At 42.4% G+C, this 20,073-nt stretch overlaps 2 protein-coding genes and 1 pseudogene across 2 annotated transcripts in view; 1 reads left to right on the top strand and 2 right to left on the bottom strand.

Annotated features, from left to right (window-relative positions):
- The window catches only part of LOC116914718 (disintegrin and metalloproteinase domain-containing protein 18), a 66,059-nt gene extending 54,139 nt beyond the window's left edge, over positions 1 to 11,920 (bottom strand). Inside the window, exons 1-2 of the mRNA XM_032919147.1 lie at positions 11,806 to 11,920; positions 11,125 to 11,201 (exon numbers count right to left, since the gene is read on the bottom strand). Of these exons, the coding sequence (XP_032775038.1) occupies positions 11,125 to 11,201; positions 11,806 to 11,857 (129 nt within the window). The 5' untranslated portion in view covers positions 11,858 to 11,920. The remainder of the gene's footprint in view (positions 1 to 11,124; positions 11,202 to 11,805) is intronic.
- A 5,806-nt stretch (positions 11,921 to 17,726) lies between these two features.
- LOC116914350 (A disintegrin and metallopeptidase domain 3-like) overlaps positions 17,727 to 20,073 on the bottom strand; it is a 48,666-nt gene continuing 46,319 nt past the window's right edge. Inside the window, exons 20-21 of the mRNA XM_032918564.1 lie at positions 18,241 to 18,254; positions 17,727 to 17,766 (exon numbers count right to left, since the gene is read on the bottom strand). Of these exons, the coding sequence (XP_032774455.1) occupies positions 17,727 to 17,766; positions 18,241 to 18,254 (54 nt within the window). The remainder of the gene's footprint in view (positions 17,767 to 18,240; positions 18,255 to 20,073) is intronic.
- Positions 17,823 to 17,947, top strand: LOC116915139 (annotated as a pseudogene).

The raw sequence follows: 20,073 nt of genomic DNA, 5'->3' as shown, positions 1-20,073 counted from the left end.
AAAACTGGGAATGACTGTAGAGTCAGTGTTTACATCCAATGCAGACCAACCCCAAACCGGCAACTCTGCACATTTCATTATAGGTGAACGACCACTACCTGTGGACTTTGAAGGAGACAACCAGGTGTTTGAGAACACACAGATGTAGACCAGCTGCTTGTGACCTAGACCTTGGGTAAACCTGATGTCTGTGCCTCCTGACCACAGATGCAATCAGACCCAACCCACTGTTCTGGGATAGAATAGGAGACGAGACTGCAATGATACATTTTGTGAAAATATTTCTTATGTTGGAAGAGCCCGGAATCTTTGCTAGCTGCCAAAGCTGAGTTAATAATACATTATTTAATGTGCTGAGTACTAATATGTCACTTAAGAGTCCCATAAGTCCCTGATCCTTGAGCTCTTATAAAATCTTTCTGTCCCTACTTCGGCAGTGTTCACTGAGACTCAGGTGTGGGAGTGTTTTGTAGAAGTGCCATGTCCCTGACGCAGGGAAGAACGCTTTTGTACCCATCTGTGTTTTGATCATCATTTTCTGACATCAGCAAATAGAACAAAAGTGACCTCAGACAATAGAAATCATCCATTAATGTTGGAAATAACTTGTATTAAACAACACAGAAAGCACGGCTTGGGAAGGGATGAGGAATATATTACAGAAATATTAAACAGTTTCACAAGGGATTAAGGTACTGACTCTGACTGACCCCCAGCTGACTTAGATGACAAACAGTAATGCAAACTTACCATTACCAAGCAGCACCCATGCTGGATACTTGTCGTATAAGATTATTTTAGACCTGTTGACTGTGCGCACGCGCACACACACACACACACACACACACGAATACACACACGAACACATACATGCACACACCTGTTGGAGCTTAGACTAAAGATTTTGGGATATTTTAATTACAATGATACTGTGGTAAAATCTATGCCTCTGGAACCATGTCTACCAGAATATTGGGATAATGATAAAATGTGGGCATTTTTGCTCATAGGTGAAAGTCCAAGTTGGCTAAAAGGTGGGTTTGACTACCGGGCTTCAGTATATGATCCATGGAAAACTCAAGAAAAAAAATTATGACTATTCTATAGTTACACCATTTACTAACTATAGCTCATATTTTACCAGTGAGCAATGCTTCTTCATGGATATAAGCCTGAAATATTTTCAAATGAACCTATCAGTAGATGGTACACTCCAGGATGGGGGGAACCTATTTATGTTAGTCACTCTACTTCGGGTGGTATTTCTAATATTTTTCTGGGATTATTTATTTAGACTTTTTGCTGCAACTAACATAGCTTATTTTTAAAAGCGTCAAGAATCTAAGAGCATTCCTTTGACAACTAGATCTTGCCTAGGTTATCCTTATGATATACTTGTGGATGGTCTTCAGATTTCAAATTCACTAAACTAGAATGATCTTATCAGGCTAGCTGTTCAAGATGTATTTTAACTAATTGCGTAGATCCTAGTTTAACTAAAACTCATTCAGGTATTTTGATATTACAAAGACGTTATGTTCTGCTCTCTGTAGACTTAAAAGATGGTGCTTGGTTTGATGGTGAAGCCTTACAGACACTTTAAAGGAGTTAATGACTTGATTAGACCAAAGCGTTTTGTTGCATCTTTAATTTTAGGTATTAGTGCTTTAATAGCCATCCTCACTTCACTCACAGTCTCAATCGTCGCTCGGGTCTCAGAGGTGAAGACTGCACATTAAAAAAAGTTAGAAGCAAAACTTCATGCTTTAGGGGATGCGGCTTTAGATTAGGACAAGAGGTAGAAAATATTAAAGTTTGGCTTTCTACCAGGTGCCATGCCAGCTTTCCGGACACACGTCTAACGCCATTATCTTATCATGGAAATCATAATTGGAATCTTACTAGAAATCATGTGTTGGGGATTTGGAAAGACAATGATATTACTCAGGTACGGCTCAATTACAAGCTCAAATCTCTGCTCTGAGCAAAGCGCATGATGAATTTACTGGTTAGAGGATTTGGCTCAGTTTATTAGCGCTGGTTTCCGGGCATTAAGCCCTGTAGGTTGGCTGTTGTTGTGGCTACAGGAATAACTGTCCTTCTTCTCCTTATTTTTCCAGTCATCTTCCGACTAGTCTTTTCCTCCATATCTACTGCCAAAAGAGATATTTACTAGCTTCAGTTGAAAAGTAAAATAGAGAGAGCTGCCACACCAACCCCTGTAGATTCTGTGTGACAAGTTCCACAGACTGAGGCGAAAACTTCAAAAGGAGGAGGCCTCCTGGAGCTGGCTGTGGAACTCTTGGCCAGAGAAAAATATTGAGCCGTAGTTCTCATGGCCATTTGTCTGTCCTATCTTTTTCTGTTTCTCTTTCTTATTCACGAGATGTTCCTGATAGTCTAGCCTGGGACTTTATGACTTTATGTCCAGAGAAGTAGATGTTTTACTTCACAAATCATTTATAAAATCACATCTGGTAAGACAGATAAAAACTTTCCCAACGATAAATGATTTTGTATGGCTGTGCGTAGGTAGTCAGAGGTGGACTTTGGCATTTTGGTAAAGAAAGCATTGTTTTAAAAGAAGAATTGAAAGTAGTTTTAAATTATACTTTGAAGATTTATAAAGGGTAGGAACTAGATGTTAGATAATGATTGCCCTTAAAATTTTAACCGACTTAGGAATTAGATGTTACTAACAAGTGCCCATAGAGAGCTTATGAACCTGCTCTTGGAAGGACGCCATCAACAACAAATGCTTTTTGTGCTTTATGGTGTCAAGTGATAATGATGTCACCTGTTCCATCCATGATTGCTTCATTGAACACGCTTTTTAGAAGTTGTAATACTTGGGGGCTGGGGATTTAGCTCAGTGGTAGAGCACTTGCCCTACTAGCAAGCACAAGGCCCTGGGTTGGTCCCCAGCTCCAAAAAAAAAAAAAAAAAAAAAAAAAAAAAAAGAAGTTGTAATACTTGAATGATTTCGTCCCAGATCTAACACGTCACAGCTCTGCAACATTAATAGAAACTCTTCTTAAATTATACAAAAAAAACCCCAAAAACAAAAACAAAAACAAAAAAACCACAAAGAGAGTGACTGCTTCCAAAGACATTATCGAGCCGAGAGCAACCATGAATATCGAACCAGATAATGAACAGTGAGAAACATGGATGGGGATAAGAGGTACTTCCAGACAAAACTTAGAATGAACATACTTTCAAAAAATCCTAAAATATACTGGCGAGCCACACAGTAAAAAAAGGATTAGTCGTTATAGTCAGACGTGATTTAACGCAAGAATAGGTAAACATACACAAATCAATAAATGTGACAGGGCACAATAACAGATAAAAATACCTCATCACATCAATAAGTACAGGCATGCGACAAAAGTCAGTATCCTTCACAATCAACACAGCAGATATAGAGAAAGAATGTATGTCAACATAAGGACATACATGGGGCATATATAATCACCCCACATAGTGCACTGTATTAACTGTGGAAACCTTTAGAGCTTTCTCTCTAAGGTCTGGAACAAGATGAAGATGGCCACTTTTGTTGTTATTTTTATTAAGTATTTGAAGTCCTGGCCAAAGAGATCAAGCAAGACGGAAAAAAAATACATGACTATATATACTGATAGCGGTAAAAGATTCATTTAAAAAAGTCTGGTTGGAGAAATACATGAATTTAAACTTTTTTCGGAATGCAGAAACCAACACAGAAAATTCTAAAGCATTGCTAGACATGGGATGATGGTCTTCAATGGAAATGAAAGAAGCGATCCCATTTATGACATCTACAAAAAAATTAAAATATCCCACAAAGATTTAATCAGTGAGTGAAACAGTGAAAGTTATAACACTTTGATAAAATGTTTGACGAAGACGAATAGATGGCCAGGCATTCCATGCTCATGGATCAGAAGAAGCAGTGTTGCACTAAATGGACAAATATTAGAATATTTCCTGTTGACTTACCCCTGACTTACCCCTGTACCTATGAACCAAAGCATCTCGTCCTCATCAGAGAAGCTTCTCCTTGCAGCAGATGACAATTAACATAGAGACCCTCAAGTGATCAACATGGAGAGCCCTAAGTAGAATATACACATCCCATCCCTCTGCTAAGGTGCAGGGGTCTTCATGAAAGAGGGGCTGGAAAGTGTGCGAGCGTCAATGGAGTAGATAACATCCAGACACAACAGGGCAGTTGAAAATACAAGCTCACAGCTACTGTAAAAATATGTGCACAAGACCTGCACTCCAGTCCAGAAGAAGAAAAGGAAGAGGAGGAGAAAGAGGAAGAGGAGCAGGGAAGGAAGGGATGGAGGGAGAGGATGGGAAAGGAAAGGAAAAGGAAGAAAGACAAAGAATGATAGATAGATAGATAGATAGATAGATAGATAGATAGATCCCACCATATTAAGGAAGTTGGCCATGAAATCTTACCACTAACTGACACTTAACATTTGGTAGCTGCTAGAAGAGGAAGAATCAATTTATTTTAATGATGTGACCCCTGATAGGTTGACCACACAGTAGATCAGGTCCCAACTCCCAAGTCTACCCAGTCAAAACCAAGCTGGATTCAATAGGGAGAGAGGGGAAAAAATAAAGAAGAAACCTACATGTCCAGTGGGGACCAGATGGGGGAGCAGAGAGGATAGTTATGGGAGGATTGGGTAGGTGGGTGGGGTAAGGAAGAAATTTTCAAATAATTCATAGAAATGTTGTTTAAAAAAGAAAAAAAATGTGGGAAGTTTGTAATAGTGGAAATATTAACTCTCTGGATGGACCGAGATAACTTTGATGTCTAAGCGGAACCTGAACCTGAAGTTAAAATTCAAGATACAAACCACCAGGGCTGGGTATAAAAGGTAGCCTTGGGCTGGAGAGATGGCTCCGTGGTTAAGAGCACTGACTGCTCTTCCACAGCAGGTCCAATTCCCAGCACCCACATGGTAGCTCACAGCTGTCTGTAACTCTGGCTCCAGGGGATCTGACACACTCACACATACATGCAGGCAAGGCCCCAGTGCACCTAAAATAACACTAGTTAAAAATTGTAAGAAGCAGGGGTTGGGGATTTAGCTCAGTGGTAGAGCGCTTGCCTAGCAAGCGCAAGGCCCTGGGTTCGGGCCTCAGCTCCGAAAAAAAAAAAAAAGAAAAAAAGAAAAAAGAAGCAGAAAGAGATATTGATCATCAACTTTTGGAACTGTCTTATAATCCTTTTAATAATGTAATTGAACACATGATTTTATAAAGATTGAAGATAAGCTTTCAGATGCTTGACAGTGCCGAGTGATATCCTGACTGTACAAAAGGCACTATTTTGCTTTGGTGATTCTTAAGTTGTTATTATTTGATAATATCTGTACTTTTGGAGAAAAAAATCTGTACTTTCCAACTTTAAACATTAAAATTGTTTACAAGTTTAATTTTGTAAATATAAAACTTTGCATACAACAAAGGTAGTCTAGACTGACAAAAATTATCTTCAGACTAAATACAGGTCCTTTTGAAATGCCAGCTCTCACAAATTTTGGGGGAAAAAAAACTCTAAAATGAGCATGCAACCTAAATATAAATTTAAATAGTCGGGTTGGGGGTTTGGCTCAGTGGTAGAGTGCTTGCCTAGCAAGCGCAAGGCCCTGGGTTCGGTCCCCAGCTCCAAAAATAAATAAATAAATAAATAAATAAATAAATAAATAAATAAATTTAAATAGTCAAAGCAACCTGAAAACAAACAAACAAAAAAGGCATCATAACTGACTTCTAAATATACCACAAAACAGTAATGATCAAAACATCATGGCATTGAAATAAAAAACAGATATTTAGGCTGATAGAACAACATAGAAAATTTAGATATAAACTGTTTACAGCCACCTGTTTTTTGTTTTGTTTTTATTAAAGTATTACGAAAACTCATTAGAAAAGGGATACATTTTTTCAATAAATGGCACCGAGAAATTGTATATACGCATGAAGAATGAAAGTAAGCTCAGTATAAATGAAGATACTTAACATCATTGTTCCTGGTAAAAGACCAAAACCACATACATGTTTGCCTCTTGAAATAGCTATTGCTACTAAAAGGATCGCAGATAAATGTTGGTGAAGATGTAACAAAATTAGACTCCTCACGCACTACGGGTGGGAGTGATAATGGTGCATCTTCTGTGGAAAACAGCGTAGGGATCCTAAAAGGTATTCAAACAGACTTACCACACAGCCCTCAAGAAAACATATCATTATCCTAAAAGAAGGGAAATCCGGTCTATGCAAGCTTATCTACTGCTCAATATCCATTACCAGTGATTCCCAGTTGCCAAGAAATAAAGACTGAACCATGTACTGATGGTTGCATAGGCAAAGAAAGGTGGTGTGTGTCTATCTCTGCGTGTATACATTGTAAATAAGATTGATGTTTTTGATTGTCAATTCCCACGATCTTCTAACAATGTACACACACACACACACACACACACACACACACACACACACACACAAAATGGCCTACTTCACAGCAGGCAATCCTAACTTGGACAAGCCCAGAAACACAATGTTAAGGAAAATACATCAGCTACTGAACAATCAGTACAAGGTTATACTTACACGATGTGCCTACAAGTCAGGAGAATAGATAAGACTAGAGCATTGCTGTACACACAGCATTTGAATAGCCGTTAAAGCACCAAAGCACACAAAGGGAGTTGAGAAAGTGCTAAGTCTCTTTAGCGTGTTGGTTGTCTTAGTGATACTGCAGACGTGTACATGTGCCAAAGCTCATCAAAATGTAGGTTCCATGAGTGCACACGTTCGATGTGTGTACTTTCACCATCAAGAATACCTCAATAGAGTTTTAAAAGTCATTTCAAATGTAGACTCTATCACAGTAAAAATAGCTTTGAGAATTGCTAATAAGGGCTGGTGAGATAGTTTAGTGGGTAAAGGTGCCTCCCTCCACGTATGACAGCTTTTTTTTTTAATGAAAGATTTATTTATTTTATGTATATGAGTACACTGTAGCTATCTTCAGATACACGAGAAGAGGGCATTGAATCCCATGACTGATGGTTGTGAGCCACCATGTGGTTGCTAGGAATTGAACTCAGGACCTCTGGAAGAGCAGTCAGTACTTTTAACCATTGAGCCATCTCTCCAGCCCCAAGCATGACGGTTTAAGCAATATGTCTTTAGGACTGGCATGGAAAGAGAAGGAAACCCATTCCCCCAGATTGTTGTCTGACCTTCTCACATGGACCTCGGCATGCATGCATAAACACACACACACACACACACACACACACACACACACACACACAGGGAAGGGTGAGTGATAACTAATTTATTTATTTTATGTGTATGGGTATTTTGTCTGCATGTGACGTCTGTACAAGACGCATCATCAATGCCTGGGAAGGTATTAGATAGTTTGAAACTCGAGCTACGGACAGTTGTAAACTGCCACATGGGTGCTGGGAATTGAACCAAATTTATCTGGAAGACTAGTCAGTTCTCTTAACCACTGTGCAATCTTTCAATGATTATATTTTTAAAAGATCAAAACAAAGGAATACATAATTCCAAACTTAAAAAATGCCAAGCTGGTCCTTCTGGTTTGAACTTTCACCCAGAGGAGACATTGGGTGCTGGCTCCTCAACCACTCCTACAACACCCAGAGGGAGCCCGACTCCCAGGTGCTCTGATACAACAGGATCTCGGGAGCTTGGTCACACCAGGATTTCAGGATTCCAGAGGCAGCTAGACTTCCAGGATCTTTGATACACCAAGGATCTCAGGATCATAGGATCCCAGAATCATAGGATCACAGGGGCAGCTGGACTCCAAGGGGTTCTTACACAACCAGGATCACAGGAGGCACAGGCTCTGGTCAAAGACAGCAAGGGCAGTTAGCACTAGAGATAACCAGATGGCAAGCCCAAGAATATCAGCAACAGAAACTAATGCTACGTGACAACATCAGAACCCAGTTCTCCCACCACACCAAGCCCCGGATACTCTAACACACCAAAAAGGCAAGATTCAGATCTAAAATACTATTTCATGAATATAATAGAGGAATTTAAGAAGGACATAAATAAATCACTTAAAGAAATACAGGAGAACACAGGTAAACAAGCAGAAGCCCTTAAAGAGGAAACAAATAAACCCCTTGAAGAAATACAGGAAAACGTAATCAAACAGGTGAGGGAATTGAACAAAACCATCCAAGATCTAAAAGTGGAGATAGCAACAAGAAAGAAAACACAAAGGGAGACAACTCTGGAGATGGAAAACCTAGGGAAGAAATGAGGAGTCACAAATGCAAGCATCACGAACAGAATACAAAAGATGGAAGAGAGAATCTCAAGCATAGAATATACCCTAGCAGACATTGACACAACTGTCGAAGAAAATACAAAAAGCAAAAATCTCCTAACTCAAAACATTCAAGAAATCTAAGACACAATGAAAAGATCAAACCTAAGAATAATAAGTATTGTAGAGAGTGAAGATTCCCAACATCAAGGGCCAGCAAACATCTTCAACAAAATTATAGAAGAAACCTTCCCTAACCTAAAGAGATGCCCATGAACATACAAGAAGCCTACAGAACTCCAAACAGACTGGACCAGAAAAGAAACTCCTTCTGTCACATAATAATTAAAACACCAAATGCACAGAACAAAGAATATTGAAAGCAGTAAGGGAAAAAGGTCAAGTAACGTATAAAGGCAGACCTATCAGAATTACACCAGACTTCTCAACAGAAACTCTAAAAGCCAGAGGATCTTGGGCAGATGTCATACAGACCCTAAGAGAACAAAAATGCTAGCCCAGGCTACTATATCCAGCAAAAATCTCAATTAACATAGAGGAGAAACCAAGATATTCCATGACAAAATCAAATTTAAACAATATCTTTCCACAAATCAAACCCTACAGAGGATAATAGAAGGAAAACTCCAACCAAAGAAGGGAAACAACACCCAAGAAAAAGCAAAAAACTAATCTTTTCACAACAAGCCCAAAAGAAGAGAACCACACAAGAATAATTCCACCTCTAAACAACAAAAATAACAGGAAGCAACAATCATTGGTCCTTAATATCTCTCAACATCAATGGATTCAATTCCCCAATAAAAAGGTATAGACTAATAGGCTTGATACATAAACAGGATGCAGCACTTTCAACATATAAGAAACACCCCTCAGTGACAAAAACAGACACACTCTCAAAGTAAAAGGCTGGAAAAAAAACTTTTCTAGGAAAATTGCCCCGATAAAGAAGCTGGAGTAGCAATTCTAGTAACCAATAAAATAGACTTTCAACCAAAAGTTATCAAAAAAGGTAAGAAAGGACACTACATACTCGTCAAAGGAAAAATCCACCAAGAGGAACTCTCAATTCTCAACATCTATGCCCCCAAATGCAAGGGCACCCACATATGTAAAAGAAACATTACTGAAGCTCAAAGCACACATTGAAGCTCACACAATAATAGTAAGAGACTTTAGCATCCCACTCTCACCAACGGACAGATCATGGAAACAAAAAACTAAATAGAGACACAGTGAAACTAACAGAAGTTGTGAACCAAATGGATTTAACAGATATCTACAGAACATTTCACCATAAAATGAAAGAATATACCTTTTTCTCAGCACCTTATGGTAGCTTCTCCCAAATTGACTATATAATTGTACAGAAAACAAACCTCATCAGATACGAGAAGATTGAAATAAGCCCATGCATCCTATCAGATCACCATGGACTAAGGCTGGTCTTCAACGACAACAAAAATAACAGGAAACCCGGGTACACATGAAAGCTGAGTAACTGTCTATTTGATGATAATTTGGTCAAGGAAGAAATAAAGAAAGAAATTAAAGACTTTTTAGAATTTAATGAGAATGAAGGCACAACATACCCAAACTTATGGGACACAATGAAAGCTGTGCTAAGAGGAAAACTCACAGCTCTGAGTACTTCCATAAAGTAACTGGTGAGAGCATTAACACCATATCTGAAAGCTCTAGAACAAAAAGAAGCAAATACACCCAAAAGGAGCACATGGCAGAAAATAGTCAAACTCGGGGCTGAAATCAACCAAGTAGAAACAAAGAGAACTGTACAAAGAATCAACAGAACCGGGAGCTGGTTCTTTGAGAAAATCAACAAGATAGATAAACCCTTAGCCAGACTAAGCAGAGGGCACAGAGAGAGTATCCAAATTTAACAAAATCAGAAATGAAAAGGGAGACATAACAACAGAAACGGAAGAAAATTTAAAAAAAAAATCAGATCCTACTACAAAAGCCTATACTCAACAAATCTGGAAAATCTAGATGAAATGGATGGTTTTTCTAGACAGATAACAAGACCAAAGTTAAATCATATCAGATGGACCATGTAAACAGCCCCATAACCCCTAAGGTTATTTAGAAGCAGTCATTAAAAGTCTCCCAACCAAAAAACTCCCCAGGACCAGATAGTTTTAGTGCAGAATTCCATCAGACCTTTAAAGAAAACTTAATACCAATACTTCTCAGCATATTTCATAAAGCAGAAACAGAAGGAACACTACCTGATACAGTCTATGAAGCCACAGTTACACTAATACCTAAACCACACAAAGACCCAACAAAGAAAGAGAACTTCAGACCAATTCCCTCATGAACATTGAGGCAAAAATACTCAATAAAATTCTTGCAAACCAAATCCAAGAACACATCAGAATGATCATTCACCATGATCAGGTAGGCTTCACCCTAGGGATGCAGGGATGTCAGTATATAGAAATCCATCAACGTAATTCACTATGTAAACAAACTATTAAAAAACCCCACATGATCATCTCATTAGATGCTGAAAAAGCCTTTGACAATATACAACACCCCTTCACGCTAAAAGTATTGGAGAGAATAGGAATTCAAGATCCATTCCTAAATATATTAAAAGCAATATACAGCAAGTCAAGAGTCAACGTCAAACTAAGTGGAGAGAAACATGAAGTAAAAACTCAGGTACAAGCCAAGGCTGCCCACTTACCCTCTGTCTATTCAATATATTCTTGACTAGGGTGTAGGAAATGGCTCTGAAGACTAACCTTCCCTTCTGAATCTCCGCCCTTGAATGGCTCTATCTTCTGTGGCACTGTGATATGCAGCCATATTCCTTCCGAATCTGCAGCAAGAACATGCATTTTGTAGTTTGGGGCTTTTAATTTGGTTCGGTTTATTTCCTGAATCCATGGTAGTCCCATTCCAGTCGGCGTTCCTGAGTTCACTGGGGTGGGGGGACCCTAATGTGGTTGGCAAACTTACTTGTAATAAACCCCTCTCTCGATACAGGTCTCTCAATAAAAAATTAAGGACGAGTAGAGCGCTTGCCTAGGAAGCGCAAGGCCCTGGGTTCGGTCCCCAGCTCCGAAAAAAAAAAAAGGAAAAAAAAAACAAAAAACAAAAATTAAGGACGAAACTTAAGGCTGCTGTCTAACCCGGCAGCCCTGTTCCTCCTCAGAAAGATGCTGAGGCTGATGTCTCTCAGTGCTTCGGGGAGCATGAAGAGGGCATTGGTAACAAACACTTGCACCTCGCTTCCCAGGATGCCTTGACCTCAGAAGAAAAGTCGTTCTTCCTGCTGTTGGTCCAGGCACAAAGACAGAGAGAAGATGCCACCTGAATTACCCAGGTTGGGGCAAGATGGAGGATGTCATCAGCGGGAATCCGGGAACCCTGCGCTATCCTTTCTCAGCTCTGTGAAAGGAAAAGGGTTCGCAGGGGCTTACCGAGGGCGGCTAACAACATGGCAAGCTCAGCGAGAATGAAGAACAGAGGCATGGTTGAGTCCAAGTTCAGGAAGCTCAGCTGAGCTCAAGACCGTTGGCAGCCGTGGGGCACGTGGGCAGCGTGGGAGAGCTCCCACCCAAGGGCTCGCCAGAGGCTCAGGGGCTCCAGCTGGCACAGAACGGACACCAGCTTCTAGCGAAGGCCCTCACGGAAGGCATAAAAGTACGAACAAGCATGGATCGTCTCGCTTGGTGATTTTTGTTCTGTCCCCTTCACGGTTTTCTGTCCTTTTTATTGTGGTGGAAGATGAATAGGAAACTAGAAAGGTCACCTATTAATTACCAGCGTGACAAAGAAGTAAACGGAACTTGATCTAATCCTCAAGCATAAAGCACCTCTCTCCCGTCTTGCTTTCTTACTGTACTGGCTTATAACTGGTACAGGAGAGGCTATCTAACAATGCAATTTAAGTGTGTTTTGTTAATGGTGACTAATCTCAGGGTATCTATTACTGTAGCACCAGGACCAAAAGCAACAGGAGGAAGAGAACGTTCATCTCATCTTGTAGCTTAGAGTCCATCCTTCCGGAGAGTCGGGGCAGGAACCTAGAGTCTGGAGTTGATGCAGGGACCATTGAGAAGTGCTGCTCACTGGTTTGCTTTCCATGAATTAGTTGTTCAGCTTGTGTTCTTAAACCATGTAGAACCGCCTGCCCAGGCGGGGCAATGCTCACAGAGAGCCGGGCTCTCCCACCAGTCATCAATCAAGAAAATGTGCCATAGACTTGCCCACAGCCCGGTCTGATGGGGGATTTTCTCAGTTGAGAAGCCCTCGTTCCATATGACTATAGCTTGAGTCACGTTGACATAAAACTAGCCAGCATGGTGACACTGTACACTTGGAGAGAGAGAGAGAGAGAGAGAGAGAGAGAGAGAGAGAGAGAGAGAGAGAGAGAGAGAGAGAGAGAGAAAGGCAGTCAGGCAAGGTGAGCTAGAGCCGCCACAGCCTAGAGAGACAGCAGATGGAGGAAATACCGCCTCCATCTGCTTTCCAAGATGTCCGACTCTCCATGGGCAAAGCCCATCTCTCCTGCGTCCCTGACTCTCAAAGCTTCCAGCACGACACGCCCTCCTGTACGGAGTGACAGTGTCAAGAGCCACATAAAATAGTAAGCTTAGGTCACCATGAAAACTGGGTCAGCTAGGTCCCGCCCTACCTCGGTAGCAGTAACTAAGGCTGTTACTAATATAAGGCAGAGTCATAGTTACCATGGTTCAATATTAGCGGCAGGGGCAAAAGGGGGGACATGGAATTATAAAACGTTTCTCTAAGCATCCGCGTTTTGTCAGAATTCACAGGATTCATTTGAGGTGTAGAAGTGTGTGGTGGTAACACATTTGTGAAAATGTTCACTCATTAGCGGTGACTTTTAGAACCTGCTACCCCCCAGAGAAAAACTCATACACTCCACCCTTCATCATTCCTATCTTCAGACACCAGAGCTCTAAATTAGTTTGCTAGCTGTAAACTAATTCTTACCTTTACAAATGTGTGACACATAGTCATTCTGATTGGCTTTTTAGCATGACTGCTTTAGGGCTCACCCATTTTGTAATGGTATTTGTGTGTGGTCCGTTCTTTTAAAGGCTGACTGATACTGTGTTGGGTGGGTGTTCGATACAAAACCATTATCAGTTATTGGTTTGGAAAAGGGGCGTTTGGGTTTGTAAGATGAACCTTGGGTTGTTTTTGCTTTGGATGAAGCCTCTGGGAACAAGCTTGAGGTTGATTGGCAACACACTTAACCCAAGCGTAATGTTCAAGGTTCATGGAGATACCTCAGCCAAGAGGGGATTAGGACTGTGAAGGCCTCAAAGAGAGAATCACCCACGGAAAACTCAAGCTTCAGCAAGTATCCAGCAGAGTTCAGACTCACATGACTCTGCCCAAGACTAGGTTGTTGAACTAGCCTGTTTATTGGCGTTACTTACATGACCAACGGAGATGCATCATCTAGAAGGCCCAGCGTTGGAGACAGCATGGGTCACATATGAGAGCTATATCCCTAGATTTCCTTGCCTGACTTACAGGCAGCTGAAGAGAACCTTCCTCTGTCCTGGCAATCACTTAACTGCTTCATAAACCTAGGGAGGGACCTCTGAGTCCTACAACATCCGGAAGCAAGCTTCTTGATTTAGAGGCTTCTCTTGAGATTTATGACCCCAGCTCCTTCCAACGGGAGGAAAGTTTCACTTCAGAAATAGCCATACAACCCCAGATATCAAGAAACATACTAAATTCCAGTTCTTCAGGGAACCATGGGGCCATCATCTATATCTCTGATCCGGAACTCAGTCTAGGAAATTCCTTTGAGAAAGGATGTTAGTGACTATTTGGGATCTATGGGAAGTATTCCTGTCTATCATATCTCCCCGGGCATCCGGAAACATGAAATGGTAGAGCTGGGGCATGATTGGAGAGGAGTGGGTTGTAGACCTTGCTCTTGGCTTTGAGCACTTGGGTGGGAGTAGTCGTTGACAGTGGAATATTCTCAGCTTGGAATGTTGATCTCCCTGGCTCCGATGGGAAAAAGCAACAAATACACTTCTGTATACTTTCAGCCATAGGATTTATTTGGAGGCATGGATAACCGAAACCAGTAAGCCACGGAGAAAGAGATGGGCTGGTTCTTGTTCTCGAAATAAGACCAAGGAACGGTGACTTTCTTGGTGGTGATCTTTTTCTGTTGTGGCTTTGCTGTTGCATAAATGCTGTTGTTTAAAAAAAAAGCAAAAGAAACAGAAAAGCTACATTCTCATTGTTAAAAAAGCTATCCGATAGAAACTTAATTAACATAATTAGCATAACGTCCACTACTGGCTCTGGCCTTCTGTGCCTATGACTTGTAGAGCTAAGTTTTTGTTTTGTGTTCTTGTTGTTGCTCTTGTTTTCAGTTTGGGGTGCGTGTGTGACTATTTTGTCATGGCCACATGGAAAGGGCATGTTGTCAAATGAGCTTTAGCTGTTTGCCTATTATTTCATAAACTTTGTGTGAGTGAAAGAAAACCATCCGGAAGGTAAGTCTTTATTACTGAAAACAGTGTTCTTCAGACACGTGACCCAGAGCTGTAATGTTCCTGAAGGTCCCCTTTCTGAAGCCTAGCTTCCATACGGTCAAAAGAAACCTTGCAAACTCCCACAAGAGAGAACTGACCAACACCCCAACCAGCTTTGAGACCATGCATAATGACTACAACCATCATGGCACAATAACCCTAAGGGTGTGGTAGTGGCATGCATACCAATGTGGTGGTGACCAACAGCTCTCCCATTGGACTTAAGACCTGCTCAACCAGAGGGAAACCATGCCTAACACTGGAAACCTAGCCAATGACCCAGGGCTGGTGAATTCATGGACATTGAAGAAGGACCTAGAACCAAACACTTTACTAAACCAGCATTATCCCTACCTACACTCTAGACATTTGTCCTTATGCCACAGACAAGTAGTTCTTCACTCCTCATCAAGGAACTGTCTCCCTATGACAGATGGAGACCATTGTAGAAAATCATAATCAAAATGCAGAGCTGAGGAGCCCAGTTCTCATGGATAGGTCTACAAAATGCCTCCCTTACCTAAGGCTCAGGGAACACTGCGAAATACACACACACACACACACCCACCCCCCACCACACACACCCACGCACCCATCCCCCCCCACACACACAGGCACACACACACACACGCACACACAGATACACACACGCACACACACTACACACACACACTACACACACAGACACAGACACTACACACACAGGCACACGCACATGCACACACACGCACAGGTAACTAAGGAATCACATTCAGTGGTTATCTGGTGCTCAGTGACCAGCCCTAGAAGAATATACACAAGTAACAACATGCGGACTGAGCAGGTTAACAGCGACTAATGAAGAAAGAGGCCATGAGTTTGGAAGCGAGCAAGGAGGGGTATATGGGAGGGTTTTGAGAGGGGAAAAAAGGCAGGGGGGTAATATTATATTTTAATATAAAAATAAAAGAAACAACAAAGAAGAGACATCAGGAAACAGAAGCAATGCAGAAGAAATTTTTCCTACTCAGTATCAGCCAGAAAAAGTACTCCCGGGGCCCTCTGTCTGTCCATCATGAGCAGCTGCATCCCCTACAAAGGACAAAGGTCAAACTACCACTCCCCTACCGCCACAACCCCCACCCACCAACACCTACCCAGATCGCCTCTCAGATGCCAAAGTGGATCTTAGCATATGTGGCACTTCATCACTGAGGTCATCACTTCATCACTCTGTCCATTTCGTGTCTGTTCTTGTTGCTTTTGGGTTTTTGCAGCTCCTGCTACTGCTGCTGGTGGTAGTGGTGTGTTGGTACTGGGAACCAAGGCTAGTGCTTCATGTATGTTGAACATACCCTATACTTTTGAGCTACACAAAAGTTACGTAATAGCCTTGCTGTCTTCCTGATGTCAATAAACACCATTTACCAGGTTTCCTTAAGGAAATACATTCACTGCCAACGTTTCCACCCCTGGTCTGGAGTGCTAGGTAGCGTCTACACTTCTGCCCCTACCATCATAGCGCTGTGTCCACAAGTCTGAAGTCAAACGTGAGAGCCAGCTTTGGGCATTTAAAACAGAAGTTTAGATTCCAAGATTAGCCTTGCCTTTTATTCAGAGTGAGAGAGAAGTGGCCTCCAAGGAGCGCCTGAGCTTTCCTTCTTCTCTGGTCTTGGCAGTCCTACCTGCAGCCTGTTTTCCAATGCTGTCAGCCAGTCTGCCAGTCGCCCCAAGCAGTCTGGCTTGCCCTGTCATCCGGGACATCCGTGTGCCGGAAAACTATAACCTCCTTAAAATGTGCACACAGACAATCCTGCCAGCCAGATGCCCGCAGAATACACGCAGGCAGTGGGCAGCTGTGCATTCTGCTGGATTCTGAGTATCTGGTGGGAAGGACAGTGGCGAGATAAAGGAGATAGTGTTGGTGCTGAGATGTTTGCAGTTTTAAGGAAGAACCTTCAGCCTCGAGGTCTCCTACCACAGTGTTAAGTGACAGCGGAGGCCACAGCTATCTGCTGACTCCGCATTCTGAGTGGGAGGCAGATGGGAACCGGATATGTAATTAGATGCATGTCTGAGGCAACGCTTTGTTGACCTTTTCAATCTTTTCACATGTTCGGGTGTAGCATATAAAACACCTTTAATTTTACACAAATGACTAAAAGTTTTGTATATCCTATAGGAATACCTCTTTTTTTCTTGTCTTAGGATAAAGAACTATCTTTCTGTTTTGAAAGAACTTGTGTCCTTACCGTCTTTCCTGACCCGCCATCACTGTAAATCCCCACCCTCCCTTTTCAGGTGTATTGTGAGGCATTTGTGCCACGTTGGTTCTGACAGTTTGAACGTGAAAGGCACACCTTAAGTAAAACTACACAACTTACTGACACTCTGTAAGCGCGCGAGGCATCGTTACAACTTCCAGTATCCACTCCCTCCTTTCTAAGGCAAGGCAACAAATTCCCTTAGAGTCTCAGTAAAGAGAAGAGTGGGTAGGACCACCTCCCATGCCCTTGCAAACTGGGTCCTTAAATGAAGAGCTGTGCTTGCTTGTAAATACTTTAAGAACATATTGAAAATTCCTTTCAAGAGCTTTCGCCTAAGAGGCTGATTACTAGCAGTTTACGTAAGGATTTCCAAACTAATGCAAAACAAAATAAATAGCAAGTGCTTTCTGTGGACCACTCTGCAGCCGGTGAAACCAGCCACTGGGACGCTGAATGAGGAAAGGCAAAAGCAGCAAGGGACTCGTGCCAAGGGGGCTGTTGGTAGAGCACAGTGACAACGTTTCATCAGCAATTTGACCCTTTCAGTCACCTTTGGCTCTATGACTGCTTGCTGTCGTTAATTTCTTCTGATATGGATCTGTACAGAGGAGAAAGGATTCTTTTCAGGATTAATTTGTCATGAAGAAAAGTCACCAGGCCCCTAGAGGCATTGCAATTGTGCCTGCTGTGTCACCTGTGGGTCAGTAGGTGGCAGAGAGGAGAGGGGCTGCGTCTATGCCCAGTGTAGCCTATGAACATCTGAACCATTCCCTGACATTCCCTAAAACAAAACAAAAACAAAAACAAACAAAAAATCGAGCCCCGGGACAACCACCAGTCCAATGCCCTTAAGGTGCCCAGAGTGGGAAGTGAGTAGGGACCACTGAGAGCCCTGGGCAGGACTGGGTTCTAGACAGATGACCTTTACATGAGATCATGCACATAGTTGCAGGTAAGGAACGAGCCTGAAATGGTCACCAGTTTGGTGCTGGGTAGGCCTAGCGGCATGGGGTCAGACCTTCCTCAAGATGACCTCTGAGTGGTGCCTTAATGCTTGGGCCCAGCATAGCACCCCTGAGACCACTCCTGAGAAGAATCCAGACACTCAGAGATTTCCCCACCCCCACCTTATACCCCTGGGCACCACTAAGAGGAACAAGTGTGTGGTAGAGATATGAAAAAGAAAGGGAAACAGAAGGCTGTGGGCACAATGAAGAGAGGCAGAACTAGAGACTTGAGGGTAGTGAGGAACAGCCTGATGTGAGTAGCCGAGGATGCCACTGGGGGTCACATCTGGGTCCGTGGCCCTGCAGCAACAGGGGTCTGTTACTACCAAAGGCTAGTCCAATAAGGACATGTTGAAGTCTGAGGGCTCTGCAGAAGTGGCCTCACCGCTAGCCTGGGCACTGTGGGAGAGCTGGCCTCAGGATTATGAGAGTGGGAGAGCTGGCCCAGCCCCTCACTGGCCACAACACTTGACAGAGTGGGCCCTGTACCTCTCCTGGACAGCGCAGTGGAGCTGGCCCTGAGGGCATGGGTGTGGATGAGCCAGCTGGGGCAAGCAGGAGCTTGGTGTGTGCTCAGGGAGAGCTGGCAGGCTGACCAGCTCAGATACCTCTCAGGCCCAGATCCAAGGTCTTGCCTTGACCCACTCCGACATCTACCCCATCAATGAACTGCTGGAATGCATTCAGGGGGTTAGTCCTACAGATCCCAAACTACAAGATCTCCATGACACGGGGCAAAAGGATGTCTGAGAGGAGTCTCAGTGAGGTTCCAGTATTGATAGAGTAGCAGAAGCCAAAGGTCTCAAACCAGACCCATGAGTCATTGCAGTGAACACCTGGAAGCCAAGAAGTGTGCAGAGAAGAGAGGAGATGGTTGGACACACTGTCACACACTATAGCTTCCACAGTGAGATTTTTTTTTTTTTCTGTTGGGGACCAGGTTGCAAGGGAGGAAGGCAGGATTGAGAAGAGGAGATAAGTGGAATTGGGGTGCATGGTGGGAAATTTACAAAGAACCCATAAAAAGTTGAAAAGAAAAAAATCACAAAAAAAAAAATGTCTAAAGTCCAAATGAGCAATTGCCGCTGGCTGTATCGATACCTTCTTTGCAGCGGTAGCCAATGGTCAAGCATTCCAGTGTTTGGTCTTTCCGAATCCTATCTAACTTTCAAAGGCAGAAAGTGCCTTTCTGAGTTTTATTTATTTATGCCTTTTGGATTTCAAAACTAACAGTCTAACCATTTTTCTTCTCTACCTTGTCTACATGGAAATTAAAATGTCTATCAAGGCAGTTGTTAATATTTATACACATGTGTAAATTTGTCTTCAAGTTCTTAACCCTCTCCAGTGTTGTTTCCATCAAGTATAAAGTTACTCAGAGGCTTTAATCTTCAATAATGAGGCGTCAACTACGTTCACCAACATTAGTGGGGGCAACACGGCCTCCTGATTACTTATAACACACGGGGCTAGCACGCTAGGCTCGTCCTTGCAGTGTTCAAGGTCCTCCTGGGACACAGGACACACATGGCGGCCTCGGGTTTGAACATCTAACTAGGCATCAGTAATCTGAGTAGGCAGCAGGTAACTTTTAAGTGATTTTGCATACCTAGTTGCCGTTCCCCCTGGTTGTGGCCATGGATAGGCACTTGGTGATCTGTTAGAATTTGAAAACAGAAGGAGAGATTGGCCAATATGCTGGTCAAGGGAGTCCACAGAAATTGCCATTCATGGAGTGTTGAGGGCCACACTTGAGTGCCTCAGCTCTGATTCAACTTGTCCTCTTGCTGGCCCGAAACCACTTATATTTGCTGATTTGACAGAGTTTTGTAATTTAAAGAAAAAAAAAAAACAAACGAACAAAACACCATTCCTTAGTGTGACAACTCTCCCCAAAG

Source organism: Rattus rattus, chromosome 13 (assembly GCF_011064425.1).
Source record: "Rattus rattus isolate New Zealand chromosome 13, Rrattus_CSIRO_v1, whole genome shotgun sequence".
NCBI classification, from domain to species: Eukaryota; Metazoa; Chordata; class Mammalia; order Rodentia; family Muridae; genus Rattus; species Rattus rattus.
This window is presented reverse-complemented; position numbering and strand designations above follow the sequence as displayed.